This window comes from Notolepis coatsorum (assembly GCF_963971535.1).
Source record: "Notolepis coatsorum genome assembly, chromosome: 11".
NCBI classification, from domain to species: domain Eukaryota; kingdom Metazoa; phylum Chordata; class Actinopteri; order Aulopiformes; family Paralepididae; genus Notolepis; species Notolepis coatsorum.
The window spans coordinates 36,505,316-36,521,291 of record NC_140175.1 but is presented as its reverse complement, the minus strand read 5'-3'; the positions used below and the strand labels follow the sequence as shown (position 1 = coordinate 36,521,291).

At 43.3% G+C, this 15,976-nt stretch overlaps 1 protein-coding gene across 1 annotated transcript in view; it reads left to right on the top strand.

The window, feature by feature from the left end:
* The window catches only part of znf618 (zinc finger protein 618), a 108,519-nt gene extending 92,982 nt beyond the window's left edge, over positions 1 to 15,537 (top strand). The window contains exons 14-15 of the mRNA XM_084325484.1: positions 10,405 to 11,492; positions 14,965 to 15,537. Coding sequence (XP_084181610.1) covers positions 10,405 to 11,492; positions 14,965 to 15,519 — 1,643 coding nt within the window. The 3' untranslated portion in view covers positions 15,520 to 15,537. The remainder of the gene's footprint in view (positions 1 to 10,404; positions 11,493 to 14,964) is intronic.
* The last annotated feature ends 439 nt before the right edge of the window (positions 15,538 to 15,976 follow it).

The following is a 15,976-nucleotide window of genomic DNA, read 5'->3' as shown; positions in this document are numbered from 1 at the left end:
AATGAATAGTAAATCATTTCTACAGTGCTGGTTTCATGTAGTTGTTTAGATTAGATTAGATTCAAATGTATTGTCGTTATACAATGAAAATAACCAGAGTGCACAGTAAAGTGCAATAGTAATGTACAATGTATAGGTGATTAAACTGGGTATAACATATATAAATGAGTGCTAATCAGATGTGTGTACAGAGTTGTAATATTAATATGTACAGTGATACAGGTTTCAAATAAAACTTTCTGCTGCCTTGCTTGGCCAGATCGCTCTTGAAAAAGATGTTAATCTCAATGATGTTTATCTGGTTAAATAAAGGATTTGATTGATTGAAAGACAGTATGGTAGTAGTAGTCATACTGGCCAGCAGCATAACTAGTAAAGGATATGTACAGATATAGATATACTGTAGTAGTATCTACAAAGGAGTATGTGCTCTGTAGGCTTCAACAAAAACCTCACACTCCGCTATGTAGCACAAAATCATATAGTTTATGATATTCGTATAGCTTCTTTTACTACCATATCAGTAAGTGATTTACAACGGCGTATTTAGGTCAATGTATGTAAAAACATTTTTGACGGAGTAATATTCAGAGAAAAAACGCAACATTTCTGAGATTAAAGTGAGAGAAAAAAAACAGAGGTTCTCTGATATTAAAGTAATACATTTAGAAGAATTAAACTGTTCTCTTGAGATTAAAGTCATAAATTTCATAAATGTTGTTCATTTCTCTAATGAACTAATGAATACCACATTGAACGTACAAGGGTCACATGTCACCATATCCATACTTACCCCAGACCTGTGCAATTTCTTAATTAATTTGTATTTACTGATACAGAACACACCAATAGTACTAGCTGGAACTGAGGACAACAAACGCATTGTTTGGGCCTGCAGTTTAGATGGTAGGGGCAGGACTCTTCATGGATATTGGGAAGGGGCCGAGCACAATACAAGGACTCTTTATGGATATTGGGTAGGGGCCGAGTACAGTACAAGGGCTCTTTATGGATATTGGGTTTTTACAAATTGATTTCTATGCAATAATCTTCTGTGAATAATGATAATGATAATGCCGGTGCCAGATACTGCTTTCATTGCTTCTTGGCATGAGATTCGATAATGGGTAATAGAAAATGCCTTGTGCGTGCGTGTGTGCGCGTGCGTGCACACACACACACACACACACACACACACACACACTCACACACACAGTGTCCTTGATGTCCACAGTCTTTTGCCTACACTGCACAAATTTTGTAGTGATAACAATTTTCAAAGGTACAAAGTTACTCCAGCTAATGAATAGTTGGTGAAGCAAAATTACATTAATCTCAGGTCAGGCTATTGTTTGTTTGGATCCCTATTAGTTATTACCAAGGTAATCACTATTCTTCCTTAACCTGGCTCCCATGCGGTATCTGTGTGGGTGAGTGAGTGGCAGCCAGTCTTGACGCCCGCACAATTTTAGCCAATCACAATAATCAAAATATTCAGCCACCTTTCCAGAGTAGTCAGCCAAGGTTTGTCGAAGACATACCGTGAGAAACATTAACAGTATGGCACAATGGAGCAAAGAATTATTTAACTAATAATTCACTAATTTATACTAGGCTTATACCAATGACAACACTAGACATCAGAAAAGTGACTGTCTATTGAATGATATTAAATAGGTGAGCAGGGATGAGGACGTGACAGGAAGTGACTATTTGGCATGGATGCACTCTGAGAGGTCACACAAACGCATAACCGTGCAGTCCGTCCTCTGGCAGTCGCCAAAGTGACCTGCAGGTGTGGAAGTGTGCACTGGGGACTAGAAATGGTGGAGGATGCATCACATAGCTACTAGGTAGTGTACAAGGGGGAAAGGGAATAGTGGAAGATGCATTCTTGTTCATTACTGTGCACATTATTTGCACTCATGTGCTTTATTTGCATTCTATTCATAATCATAGTCATTCATAATTAGCCAGTAGAAGCCTACATGAGTGAGAAGTAATTAGCATGTTAATTTTTATTATAAATTATAAAAGATTTGCATGTTAAGGCAATGCACTCTGTAACAGCAGCTAACAGATGTCAGTGTTTGATTCTGATTATAAATCTGATCTTTTGGTTTGAAGCCCCTCTTCATGAGTACAAGAGGGGCCAAATCTGACTACTGTACCACGATCAGCATGACCCCTGTACATAGTAAGGGGCTAATGTATACGTTAAAAACCTATTTTCTTTTTCCGATAATTTAAAACAATTATTGCTTTAGTAAGGTCTTTGTGACCGAAATGTACAAATATAAATCAATGCAGAGGTGATTCAGCGCATTTAAGTGGTGTGCTGCTGTTTTCCATTTATCTAGTACTTATCTTCATGTATAAGTCCACGTTATAAAGACGTGAAATGAGAACTGGCATTGAATATACCTGCATGTAATATTTTTTTTATACCTAGTTATACACCTGCATATACGGTAATCCATATAACTCTGTATAATAATGCTGTATATACTGTATATATATTTATTATTACCATATATATATCTATCCACACCACATGTCTGTACATAGATGCACATAATCATTTTTGCATATCTGTAGATACTATATCTGTACATATACCTTACTACTCTTACTAATTAATATTACAACTGTACATACATCTGAGTAGACTACACCCAGTAGCACTAATCTATATTTGTATACCCAGTTTAATCACCTGTACATTGTATATTACTATTGCACTTTTACTGTTACATTTGCACTCTGGTTGGATGCTAAACTTCTTTTTGTTGTACTGTACTTGTGCTGTATAATGACAATACATTTAATCTAATCTACTATAATGTGTAGGTCTTTATTTCTTTCTTTCTTTATTTCAGATCCCCATTAGTCACTGCCTCAGCCGCGACTATTCTTCCTGGGGTCTGGATACAAACATAAAAAAATCAAACAAGAATAATAATCAATAAAACAACATAAAATAAAACAAATATCAATAAAACACCAAGAATATATACAAACAAATATAGAACAATAAACCAATCTAAATCTGACATACAAACAAATATAGAACAATAACAAACATAATTATAGAACAAATCAAATATCAATAAAACAACAAATACCAATACAAGAACAAACGGAAACATCTCAGAGAAAACTAAAACTTGTTCAAAAACAGCTTGACATTCCATATACTGTACTAATATTCCTCATAACTAGGGATGTCCGATATTATCGGCCTACCGATATTATCGGCCGATATTGGCATTCAAATGTGATATCAAAAAATATCTGTATCTGTTTTAAAAAAAATAAATCTTTTTACATTTCTATAACCTTTATTAACCCAGGCAAGCAAGTAAGAACAATTTCTGATTTGATTTATTGTCAAAAGTATGCATAATGTTGTGTTAATTCCACAACAAGAGATATGTAATGTTAATTACCTGAAATTATTCTGTTTTTTGGGGGGGGGGAACCCTGCATATATCGGTATCGGTTGATATCGGTATCGGAAATTAAGAGTTGGACAATATCGGTATCTGTAAAAAAAAAAAAGCCAATATCGAGCATCCCTACTCATAACCATTAGACAGACATTCCAAATCAATACATAACCCAACACAAGAATTCATTCATCAGACTTCCGGTTTAGCTGCAATATGTAGCGCACGCAATTGGTTACAGCTCCGCTCCCGTTATCGTTAATTTCGTTTAAAAACCTTATTTGGACAATACCAAAAGAGATTAGACCACATCGTATGTATTGATAAGACCCTCTACTAACTATATCAAAAGACAACATGGATAAGGATAAGAGAAAGGGTGGAAGGAAACAAGACACAGCAATTCTAACGGCGCCTATTGAAACACGTTCAAGGAAAATGTCAGGCGACGCTGTGGCAGATCCGTTGGTGACAAGCCCCGACGCGGGGAATATAGAGGAGAATACACAGGGACCAAGGACAACTGGCCCCGAGAGGGAGACAATAGATGACAACATAACAGGAACATCAGAAAAAAGTACCGTGAAGGAAAAAGCAGGCGATTTTGAGAAGATAATAGCAAAAACATCCATCGGATCCCTCACTGCTCCAATAACATCAACTGACACAAGCAGTTCAATTACACAACCCGACTTCAACTCTCTGACTATCCTGATAAAAGAACAGATGGTCGCTTTCAAAGCACACGTAAAAGAACAGATGGTCGCTTTCAAAGCACACGTTGAACACATCGATACTAAATTCGAAGAGGTTATGAGAGCGGGCGCTTTACAGTCCATGCGAATCACGACAGTGGAGAATACGGTGACAGAAATTACACGGGCAGTCAAGGCGAACGAAGGTGGCATGACAGAGATGGGAAAAGAGATGGAAAGAGTGAAAGAAGAATATCGGAGGGAAATACAAGGGCTTAAAAACGAAGCGACGGAGAGGCTACTAGAAACCCAACGCTACCACAGGCGGAATAACATCCGCATTGTAGGGCTTGATGAAGCAGTAAACTGTGAAGATCCCAACTTTCCAACAGTGTTATCAACGATTTTGGGTAACATCGATCCAAACACAGTGCCAGAAGTGGACCAAGTTTACAGAATCGGTTCTCGGGGGCAAAGAATCAACGGGCCAAGAGTCATCACTGTCACCCTGCGGAAGACTACAACAAGGGATGACATCATCAAATTTGCTCGCAACCAACGTGGGAATCTGAATTATGGTGGTAAACCAATATTTATCTACGAAGATTTGAGCAAAGATGCCATCATCCGACGTCTACCATACAAGGAGGTGATGCAAAAGCTGTTCAAAGCCGGTTACAAGCCAAGGCTATCATACCCGGCGCTGTTATCATTCTTGGGCAGTGACGGCCGCAGGTCAGGTATATACACACCTATTGAAGCTGAGGATTTTCTGAATCGAAATGGAGCAAATAACCCAAGGCAGGACGAAAATGCCGGAAACAGATAAGCCTCTTTCTCAATGTATACCAGTGTTAGAATGACTTTATTGTGTTCATCAAGGTAGCAGACGATATGCAAGCCGTCTATAACAATGTGTACTGTGTATAATACGATTCATAATACATTATAATTTCAATCTCTGGTCTCTGAGGAGACAAATACATATCATTGCAAAAAGATCTATCTGGAATATTCTGGGTTTATCGCTCAAATGCCCTGGGTCTCTTAGATCATTCTGGAACATAAAATAGTCTAGGCACTAGTATACTCTACAACCTTCTAGAATAATAAGGCACCATGACAACGAAGCCTACAACTCTAACAATAAACATCCGGTGTGTATACACATAGCAGATAATAAATTAAATGAAGTTCAATCAGTCCTTAATAATATTTTAAAAATTAACCACACTTAAACGTATGAACACTACAAGGTTATTCTAACAATTTAAGTAATCACTCCATTGAAGGCACATTGAAGCTCTAAAAGGCGCTGCTTTTCTATCTTATCTAATCTGTTAATTCGGTTCTAGTGGCTTCTCCACGTTGATAATTATTCTATCTCTCATTCCTTATCTATATCTTTCCATTGATTTTTATTTTATTTAATTTTTTCTTCTCATTACTCTATATTTTTTAAAATATATTTTAACTTGCATTGTTCTTTTCCAATGTTCTTCACATTAAGGTGTCAATATTGCTCTACAATCTTTTCCTTTTTTCCTTTTTTCCACACGTTAGTAGAGGGTTCAAATGAATATGTCGATGAAAGTTTATTCTCTTTTTTTATTTTTTATTTTATTTTTTCTGTCATTTATCACAATACTTCATTACAGTAAGGGAAGGTGCAAGACCAAAAGCGACATTCTATTGCAATAGAATGGAAATGTTAGATCCTATGGCAATTAGCATAGGAAGATTAAGATTACAATGCTCAGTTTGGGCAATCCGGTGGACTATGGGAGAAAGTCAATCGCGGAGGATGTGTTCTTGGAACACAGGCCTGTACGACTTTCTGGGTGAGGGGAAAATAGGGGATTTTTATTTGTATATATATATGTTTTTAAGCTCAGCTCTCAACGGGACCTCATTAATTGGATGTACATCTATTGTAGCTTCACACTCCAGAAGCATTACCAAAAACTACACAAAAACATGCATAGATTATGGCTAGTTAGAATATAATGGTATGGAACACCGGTGGGATAAACAAACAACACAAACGCAAAAGCGTGCTCACACTGATGAAAAAAGAACATGTGGACGTGGCTCTATTAAGCGAAACGCACATTTTAGAGGAAGACATAAATACGTTAGCGGATAACGTATACCATAAAATTAGTCACTCTTCTTTTGTTACGAGAACTAGAGGGGTAGCCATAGTCGTCAGACGCAAATTAAATATCGAATTGAAAGGGGTATGGTCGGATGCTGAGGGGCGCATAACTATAGCTAGGATTATACACAATAACAGGAAAATTGCATTGGCAGCGGTATATGCCCCAAATTTGTACGAAGTGGGTTTCTTCACTTCACTAACCGGAGAAATGTTAAACCATCCCGAGTACTCATATATAATAGGTGCGGATTTTAATGCCATTTGGAACCCAAGGATGGACAAAACTTACCTTACCTTTTCCAGCGAACAAAAAAATTCATCTAAAGCATTAAAAGATTGGTCGAAATCAACAGGGGTAACTGATTTATGGCGTTCACTTAACCCCATGACCCGCAAGTACTCCTGTCGTTCGACGAGACACAACACACTATCCAGAATTGATTACGTCTTTGCATCCCCGAGAATATTTGATAAATATGAAGTGGAAATGACACCCAATGCGCTATCAGATCACTGCTACTTAATCCTGAAAGCAACATTTGGTACACTATCTTCCCGGGCCCCAAGATGGCGTTTTAATTCTATGCTGCTTAACAACAATGAATTCATTACACAAATTAAAGAAGCTCTCACAATATTCCTACGGGATAATGCTAACTCGGTGCAAGATCCCAGAATATTATGGATGTCGGTAAAGACTATGATCAAGGATTTCTCGGATAGATTTTCCTCCATATTGCGCAAAAATCAAAACACAAAACTATCTGAAATGGAAACGCTTTACTCAACGCTTTTTAATTCTTTAAAATACAACAACTCTACTAGACTAGAAAACCAAGTTAACATTCTAAAGACAGAGATCAAAGCAATATACAGACAAAAATCGGAATTGCAAATACGCAGCACAAGATAACAGCAGTACTTCCAAGGCTCTAAACCTAGTCACCTATTAGCCATGCGACTAAGAATTAATGCAAAATTTGCAGATATAACTGCCATTAGGAAACAACAAGCTCTAGTAACAGAACCCAAAATAATAAATGATACATTCAAAGAATTCTACTCCGATTTATATAATTCAGAAACGACCTTTGATCAAGACAAATTAGACACATATCTTAATCAAATTACTCTCCCTAAACTTACGGAGGACGACGCTAAACAGTTAGAAGTACCGATCACATTAGAAGAACTCAAGAAGGCCATATCCGTAATGAAAAACGGCAAGGCTCCGGGAATTGACGGTATCCCATCAGAAATGTACATTTCTTGCTGGGACATATTTGGACCCTTATTACTAAATATGATCTTATACTCAGTCAAAGAGGGAAGCTTCCATAAACACCAAAATATCGCACTCATTTCAGTTCTTCACAAAAAAGACAAAGACCCCACTGAGTGCGGTAGTTACCGTCCTTTAAGCCTCCTCGGAACCGATGTCAAACTGTACTCTAAGATATTAGCCATCAGATTGCAAAAGCATATGACGTCTTTAGTTCATCCGGACCAAACAGGCTTCATAAAAGGTCGCCTGATCAATGATAACATAAGGCGAATACTGCACGTACTAGATGCAGACAAAGAGGACACCACACCTAAGGCGATACTATCCCTGGATGCTATGAAAGCATTTGACAGGTTGGAATGGTCGTTTCTATGGGCAGTATTAGAAAGGATGGGGTTAGGAAAAGGATTCATTGATATGATTAAAGTACTATACAAGGACCCATCGGCCAGGATTACAACAGGCACATTCATCTCCGATATCTTTCCGGTATCACGCTCAGCCAGACAGGGTTGCCCTCTTAGTCCCGGACTATTCGATCTATCATTAGAACCTTTAGCACAATTTATAAGACAATCCCAACACATAGAACCAATAGTAATCAAGGGCACACATCATAAAATTAGTTTATATGCGGACGACGTAATATTGTTCATGCAAAACCCCAACAACACATTGCCGCATATACTCAAGTTGATAGAAAACTTTGGTGATTTATCGGGATTTAAAATAAATTGGCCTAAGTCGGCTTTTCTTCCTCTTAACACCAGTGCAAAAAAAGACACAACCCTCCCAGGTGCGATACCCATGGTCAAACATTTCAGATGCTTGGGTGTGGAAATATTTCCCACCATAAGACAAACGGTGAAGCACAATTACACAAAAATACAGAACAAAATCAAAGACGACCTGGACAGGTGGGCAAAACTTAAAAACTCAGTACAGGCAAGGGTATCAATAGTTAAGATGGATGTATTACCAAGAATCAATTTCTTCAGCTCAATGCTTCCGTTACCTCCTCCAGAGGGCTACTGGAAAAGATTACAAACCTCCACATACAAATTTATTTGGAATAACAAACCACCTCGCATAAAAAGATCCACCGCACAGAGAAATAAAGCAGACGGTGGCATGGCAGTCCCAGATTTTTTACAATATTTTAAGGCCTTCACATTAAGACCATTGAAGATATGGTTTGACCCCCAGGCTTTGGTATCTTGGAGAGAATTAGAAGAAAACATGGTAGCCCCACAGAGACTGAAAGACATAGCACACACTAAACTTTCAATCAAGCATTGTGAGCGAGAATTTGGCCCAATAATTACCCATGCAATCAGAACATGGCGGGAAACACAAAAGAAATATCCTAACCCTCAAGAATGGCATAATCACACTCCCATATTCAATAACAATGCACTCTTAATGGGAAAACGACCTATAAGATTCCCTATATGGGAAGAGAAAGGCATACACTCATTAGGGGATATTTGTAATAACAAGGGCCTCTGTAGTTATGTCGAAATATGCATAAAGTTTAACCTCACCGAGTCCACATGGCTTTTTTACATACAGTTACGACTTTGTATGAGATCTCACGGTGTTCCATTACTCATACCAATTGAACACCACAGATACCACAAATTTTTCTATGAAAGAGATACATTGGGAGGTTTTGTATCAGGTTTTTATTATCAATTACTAACGTCCTCGTATGAAACCCTTCAACTAGACACTGTATGGAGGAGGGATATACCAGACCTGGAATATGACTTTGATTGGCAAGGAGCCTGGGCAAATGTCCGACTTACATCAAGGAACCCGGATCATCAACAAATCAATCTGAACTATATTCACAGGACATACTTGACTCCTATAAGGCTGTGCAAAATGGGGCTTATACAAGACTCCAAATGCTCCCAATGTACAAATGGGGACGAAGGAACATTTATGCACATGTATTGGGACTGCCCACCAGTTAAGGCATTCTGGAAAGATGTGTCCCAACAATTATCAATACTCGTATTTTGGAATATACCTGTACACCCCGCGGTATTACTATTGAATGATGTTTTTGAGTTTGCAGTGAATCCACAACTAAAAAGATTGGTTTTATCGGGTATCACAGTAGCTAAAAAAACTGATCGCATCACGTTGGTTTCAACCGGAAAAAATGTGCCGAAAAGTGTGGTTTCTTACATATCTCGATGTGATATATCAATAAATATCTACAGCAAGAATTCTGGGGCTCAATGAATCCAAAATGTCAATGTGGTTAGAAGTGGTGGAGAGAATAAAAGCTAGCTTATAATGGTAGTGTCTGGTTAGGAGTGAGGGATAATGGAGGTACTATCCAAGAGGGGGTCCGGGAGGGGGGGGTTTGAGCTGGAGCATATGTGTGTAGGGTTTTAGAAAATAGGTATTAGGGGTATATTATATACTAACATTTATATAATTGTAATTTCGCTGGATATACACTGTATACGGTTAAAATGTTATTATAGACTATTTTTGTTTTATCCTGTTTCTGTACTTGCATATATTTTAACCACCTTTACTGAAAGTTTCATTATGCATTGTGTGTTGAGTACTGACTTTTAATAATTTTTTGTTTTGCAATAATAAAAAAAAAAAAAAAAAAAAAATCATTCATCAGACACAGATTAGACTTAACCAAAATCAATCTCTTTCTGCATTACAGCTTTTCTTAGTCTCTTCTTGAATCCAACTTCACTGGTAATTGAAACTAAATATTGGTCTCTTACCCCTTTCTCTCTCTTTCTTCCCCATCCATCCCTCCACCATGTCGGCTGGCAGAGCACAACGGGCTCCCAGACAAGGAGCGGCAGCAGGTGGCAGAGCGTCTGCTGCGGGTCATGTGCGCAGACCTCAGCATGCTGAACGTGCTCAACAGCAAGGACTTCCTCAAGCTGGCCCAGACCCTGGTGGACACGGGCGCCCGCCACGGCGCCTACTCCACCCGCGACGACCTGGGCAACATGAGCGCCCTGGCGCTCCGCCAGCTGCCCCGCATGTACAACCAGGTGAAGGTCAAGGTCACGTGCGCCCTGGGCTCCAACGCCTCGCTCGGCATCGCCATCACCTGCCACTCCCAGACGTACGGGCCGGACGCCTGCTACGTGCTGACGGCCTACCAGGTGGAGGGCTCCCGGCTGAGGCGCTACGTGCTCGGCGTCAGGGAGGCGGAGCTGCGGGAGGGGCCCGAGCAGGTGCACCACTGGGTGCAGAACGTGCTCTCGGAGTTTGTGATGTCGGACATCCGCACGGTGTACGTGTCGGAGCCCCGGCTGTGGGCGGCGGGGGTCGGGGGTTCGCCGTTGGGAAGCGGCGGCCGGCGGAGGGTTTGCCTGCGGTGCGCCGGGTGTTCGCTGGGCGCCGTGGTCCAGGCGGTCCTCGGGAAGCGCAGCCTCCAGGCGCGGGGCCTTCACGAGTTGACTGAACTCCTCTCCACGTGCCGGGACATCTCGTCCTCCACTAGCCTGACCCTGAGGGAGGAGCCTTCCACCAACAGCTCTGAGGAGGGCTCCCACGGCGGCCCCGCCCAGTGCCCCACGCCCCCCTGTTGGGACCGTACGGCCGAAGCCCTGCTGCAGGTCCACGCGCACTTTGAGCAGATCTGCGAGGCGTACGGGCGCAGTAAGGCCACGGCTCCACTCCTCCAGGGCCTCAACAAGCACCTGCTGGGGACACTGGCCTGCCTGCTGGCCCCCTTACGCCTGGCAGCCCTGGAGCTGAGCAGCCAGAGGAGGCCCACCCTGCAGCAGGTGCTGCCCGTCTACCTGCGCCTGGAGAAGCTGTTCACCTCCAAGGCTGGGGAGGCTGGCACTGGTACTGCTAGCAAGCTCTGCCACTACTTCCTGGAGGCCCTCAAGGAGAACTTCAAGGTATTGACTCTATACCATGTATTAATAATAATAATAATAATAATAATAACTTCGTTTTATATAGCGCCTTTCAGAGGACCCAAGGTCGCTTTACATAAGGGGGGGGGTGGGGGGGGGGGATAACAAATTAACAAACATAGTGGACAGACGCAACATATACATATAAAGTGAGAAAGTTAGGGGTTGAAGTCCAGGTTGAAGAGGTGGGTTTTGAGCAGTTTTTTAAATGAGTCCAGAGTTGGGGCGGTGCGGAGTTCTGCGGGGAGGGAGTTCCAGAGGGTGGGAGCTGCCACACTGAAAGCTCTGTCCCCGAACGTCCGTAGTCTGGTTCGGGGGATGGAGAGCTGACCAGTGTCCGTGGATCGCAGGGACCGTGACTGAGTGTAGGGGTGGAGGAGGTCAGTGAGGTACTGAGGTGCCAGGGCGTGAAGGGATTTGTAGGTGAGCAGGAGGGTTTTGTAGGTGATGCGGAATTTGATGGGGAGCCAGTGGAGGTGGATGAGGATGGGGGTGATGTGCTGCCAGGGTTTGGTCCGGGTTAGAACCCTGGCAGCTGAATTTTGAACATACTGGAGCCTGTCCAGGGTTTTGCTTGGGACCCCGGACAGGACGCCTGTAGCTGTTCCGCAACCGTTGCTATTTCCGGGGTAGGCCTGATTGGCCCCGACAGGCACGTGACCCGCCGCGGCCACGCCCCGCGGCAGCCCCAGCGGCAAGCGCGCTACTGCTGGAGTTCGCTTCGCCTTTCACATCGCTGCCGTTGGCGAAAGCAGGATGAGAGGCGAGAGCGTAGATTTCGCTGTGTATCATTTAATCATTTAACATTTGAAAGACATACATTGTTGTCATACAGAAGTACAGAATACTTTTATCCAAAATGCTTCTTACTGTTACACTGTTAGAGACTGACCTAGACAAATGAATGACTAATTCGGTCAGAAAGCAGTAACACAACAGTTGCAATGTTGTGTTACTGCTGTTCTCGGCATAAGCCCCAATAAGACCGCGTCACCAGAGCTCAGCGATGCCGCTCGCGTGAGCATATTCTCCCCGCTATTTTATTTCATACTTTCAAATGTTAAATGATAAATGATTGCATGACTGCCGACTGCGGCGCGACACTGTACATATGTCTCTATACTATTTTATTTCATACAACAATGTATGCCTTTCAAATGTTAAATGATTGCATGACTGCCGACTGCGGCGCGACGCTGTACATATGTCTCTATACTATTTTATTTCATACAACAATGTATGCCTTTCAAATGTTAAATGATAAATGATTGCATGACTGCCGACTGTGGCGCGACGCTGTACATATGTCTCTATACTATTTTATTTCATACAACAATGTATGCCTTTCAAATGTTAAATGATAAATGATTGCATGACTGCCGACTGCGGCGCGTTTATTATGACTGATGACTGCAATGTGAAAGGCGCCGCGAACTCCTTCCTAATGCTGCGGGCGCCGTTGAAGGCGGAAAGCGCCTGTGAACCACAGCAGCTTCGTTGCCGCGTCCTGAGGCTGCCGTGGGGCGTGGCCGCGGCGGGTCACATGCCTGTCGGGGCCAATCAGGCCTACCCCGGAAATAGCAACGTTGCGGAACAGCTACAGGCGGACAGGACCCCGTTGCAGTAGTCCAGGCGGGAGGTGACGAAGGCGTGGATGAGGGTCTCAGCTGTGGTGTCGGAAAGTGATGGTCGGAGTCTGGAAATGTTTCGGAGGTGAAAGACGGCGAATTTGGTGAGGGAATTGACATGGGATTGATAGGAAAGGGTGGAGTCCAGGATAACGCCCAGGTTGCGGACCTTAGGGGATGGGGAGATGGAGCAGCCGTCAATGTGGAGGGTGAGATCCCCAACCTTCCGGAGCAGGGCCTTGGGTGCCACAACCATGAGCTCGGTTTTATTGTTGTTGAGTTTGAGGAGATTAGATGACATCCAGGTTTTTATTTCGTGAAGGCAGTTGATAAGGGAGTGTGGGGGGAGATGGGTGGATGGTTTGGTGGAGAGGTAGAGTTGAGTGTCGTCGGCATAGGAGTGGAAGCTGAGGCCATGGCGGCGGATGATCTGACCGAGGGGGAGCATGTAGATGGTGAATAGGATTGGGCCAAGTACGGAGCCCTGGGGGACGCCTTGGTTGACTGGGGCCGGGGTGGAACTGGAGTCGCCGATGGTGATAAACTGTGTCCGGGTGGTGAGGTAGGTTTGAAACCAGGAGAGTGCTGAGCCAGTGATGCCGAGGTTGTTGGATAGGCGGTTGAGGAGGATGGAGTGGGAGACTGTGTCGAATGCTGCAGAAAGGTCAAGGAGGATGAGGATGCTAATGTGGCCAGAGTCAGCTGCAAGGAGGAGGTCGTTGGTAATTTTGATGAGGGCGGTCTCTGTGCTGTGTTGAGTTCTGAAGCCGGATTGAAAAGGCTCATAGAGCTCATGGTTGGACATGTATTGTTGGAGTTGGGCGGCCACTGCTCTTTCCATGATTTTGCTAAGGAAAGGAAGGTTGGAGATCGGACGGAAGTTGTTTAGCTCGTCTGGGTCGAGGCCGGGTTTCTTAATGATGGGGGTGACGGAGGCTGTTTTGAAGCAGGGGGGGACGAGACCAGATTCAAATGAGGAGTTGATGATGTTGACCATGGTGGGGCAGAGAGCAGGGAGGCAGATCTTGACCAGGGTGGTAGGCATGGGGTCAAGTGAGCAGGTGGAGGCTTTGGCTGAGGCTATGAGCTTGACAACTTGGGGACCATTTACCGGGGAGAAGGAGGAGAGGCTGCATTGCGTATTGGATTCTGCCTCAGAGCAGAATAAGTGACTATGATACATTTTTGTATTAATCTTTATAATCTAAGACTAAGATTTCTTTTTTATAATGATTATGTCTTTAGGTTGTGAGGAATAAAATCTCACAGTATTCTAATAATTTTGGCTCTAATTATACAATCGGGGTATATTATCAGGTAACCGGTAGATGTCAATGGATAATTACACATATTTGTGCCCAAGTCCCATTTGCGGTTTGCTGCGCTTGACATAAGCCCTTTCGCCTTGCGCCTGTTAATGCATGTACCATACAACAGGGGTAGACTATGTGAACTCACTCAACTAGATATCCTATTCCTATCCCATTTCATTGGAAGACGTTCAACAATATTATAGACTGACAGCATAGTCTGAAGGCTAGACTACAAGGTTATGCCCATTAGGTTTTCAGCACTTATCCTGTCGTAGTCCATAGTTAAAAATACGAGAGAAGCTTCTCTTTTAAGTGCTTCATTTTCTAATAGTGCGTACAGGTGACATAGCTGCCGAGGCTTTTGAAAGTAAATAGATCCACAAATGTTAAGTGTGGCTTGGGCCACAATTTAATGCTATACGCTTGCTCTTTTGAATATCTAATCGATAATATCAATATTTTTTTATAAAAAGGATGTCCAGTCAGTCCTGCAATCTCCTTCTGTGCCTCTAGGTGGAGCGAGCTCACCAGGTGGCCATGATCCTGGACCCCCAGTTGAAGCTGCGCTCGGTCCCGTCCTACCAGCACGACGACATCATCTCTCGCGCCTGCGAAATGGCCACCGAGTCCCGGGACGGAGGCATGGGCGCCGGCGGGGGCGCGGTAGGCGAGGAGCGGGACGGGGACGGGCCGCCCACCCCAAAGAGAAGCCGCGTGGACGGGGTCGCGGCCCCTGGCGGAAACTCCCGGGGGCCGGGGTCAGCGTTGTGCGCAGTGGCGGGCGGCGGCGACGAGGGCCAGGGCCAGGTCCGCCAGGAGATGTTCCAGTACCTGGCGGAGCCCCTCCTCCAGGGCAACCCCGACCTCTTCCAGTACTGGAGCTCGCCGGTGTGCGAGCGGTTCCCACGGCTGGCTCGCCTGGCGCTGTGGCTGCTGGCCGTGCCCGCCGTGGGGGTGCGCAGCGAGTGCGCCAGCATGTGCGAGCAAAGCCTGGCCATGAAGAGGAAGCAGCAGGTGACGGCCGAGGAGATGAACAAGCTCATCTTCCTGCGCTCCAACATGGGCTGAGGAGGACATGCCTTTCGACTCAAAAGACTATTTATATTTATATAGGTTTTAGATGAAACGAAATGTATTCCTCGACACAAGCCTTTACAGGGAAGTGCCGGTCGTGGAGGTTTTTGGACACGTACAAAAAACACAAGACTAGTTATATAGTTCATATGCGGGAAAGGATCGTCATGCAGTACTGTTGATATGATGAGTGCCATTTGCAACAAACCAAAAGAAAAGAAATTCGTCTCACTGAGGGTTAAAAAGTTTTCCATTTTCAGGAAGGAACTACGACTGGAGACTGAGGCCATTAGATGAATCGGTAAGCCCACCGCAAAACAGCTAATGGAGTCTACTTATTTATTCTGGCTTTATGGACTATATAGCTGAATGAGCTTATAGCCTTTGAAATTATTTTAGTCAAAATATGTGAATTTGTTTGTTGCATCTGGTACTAAGTTGTCACCTGTTA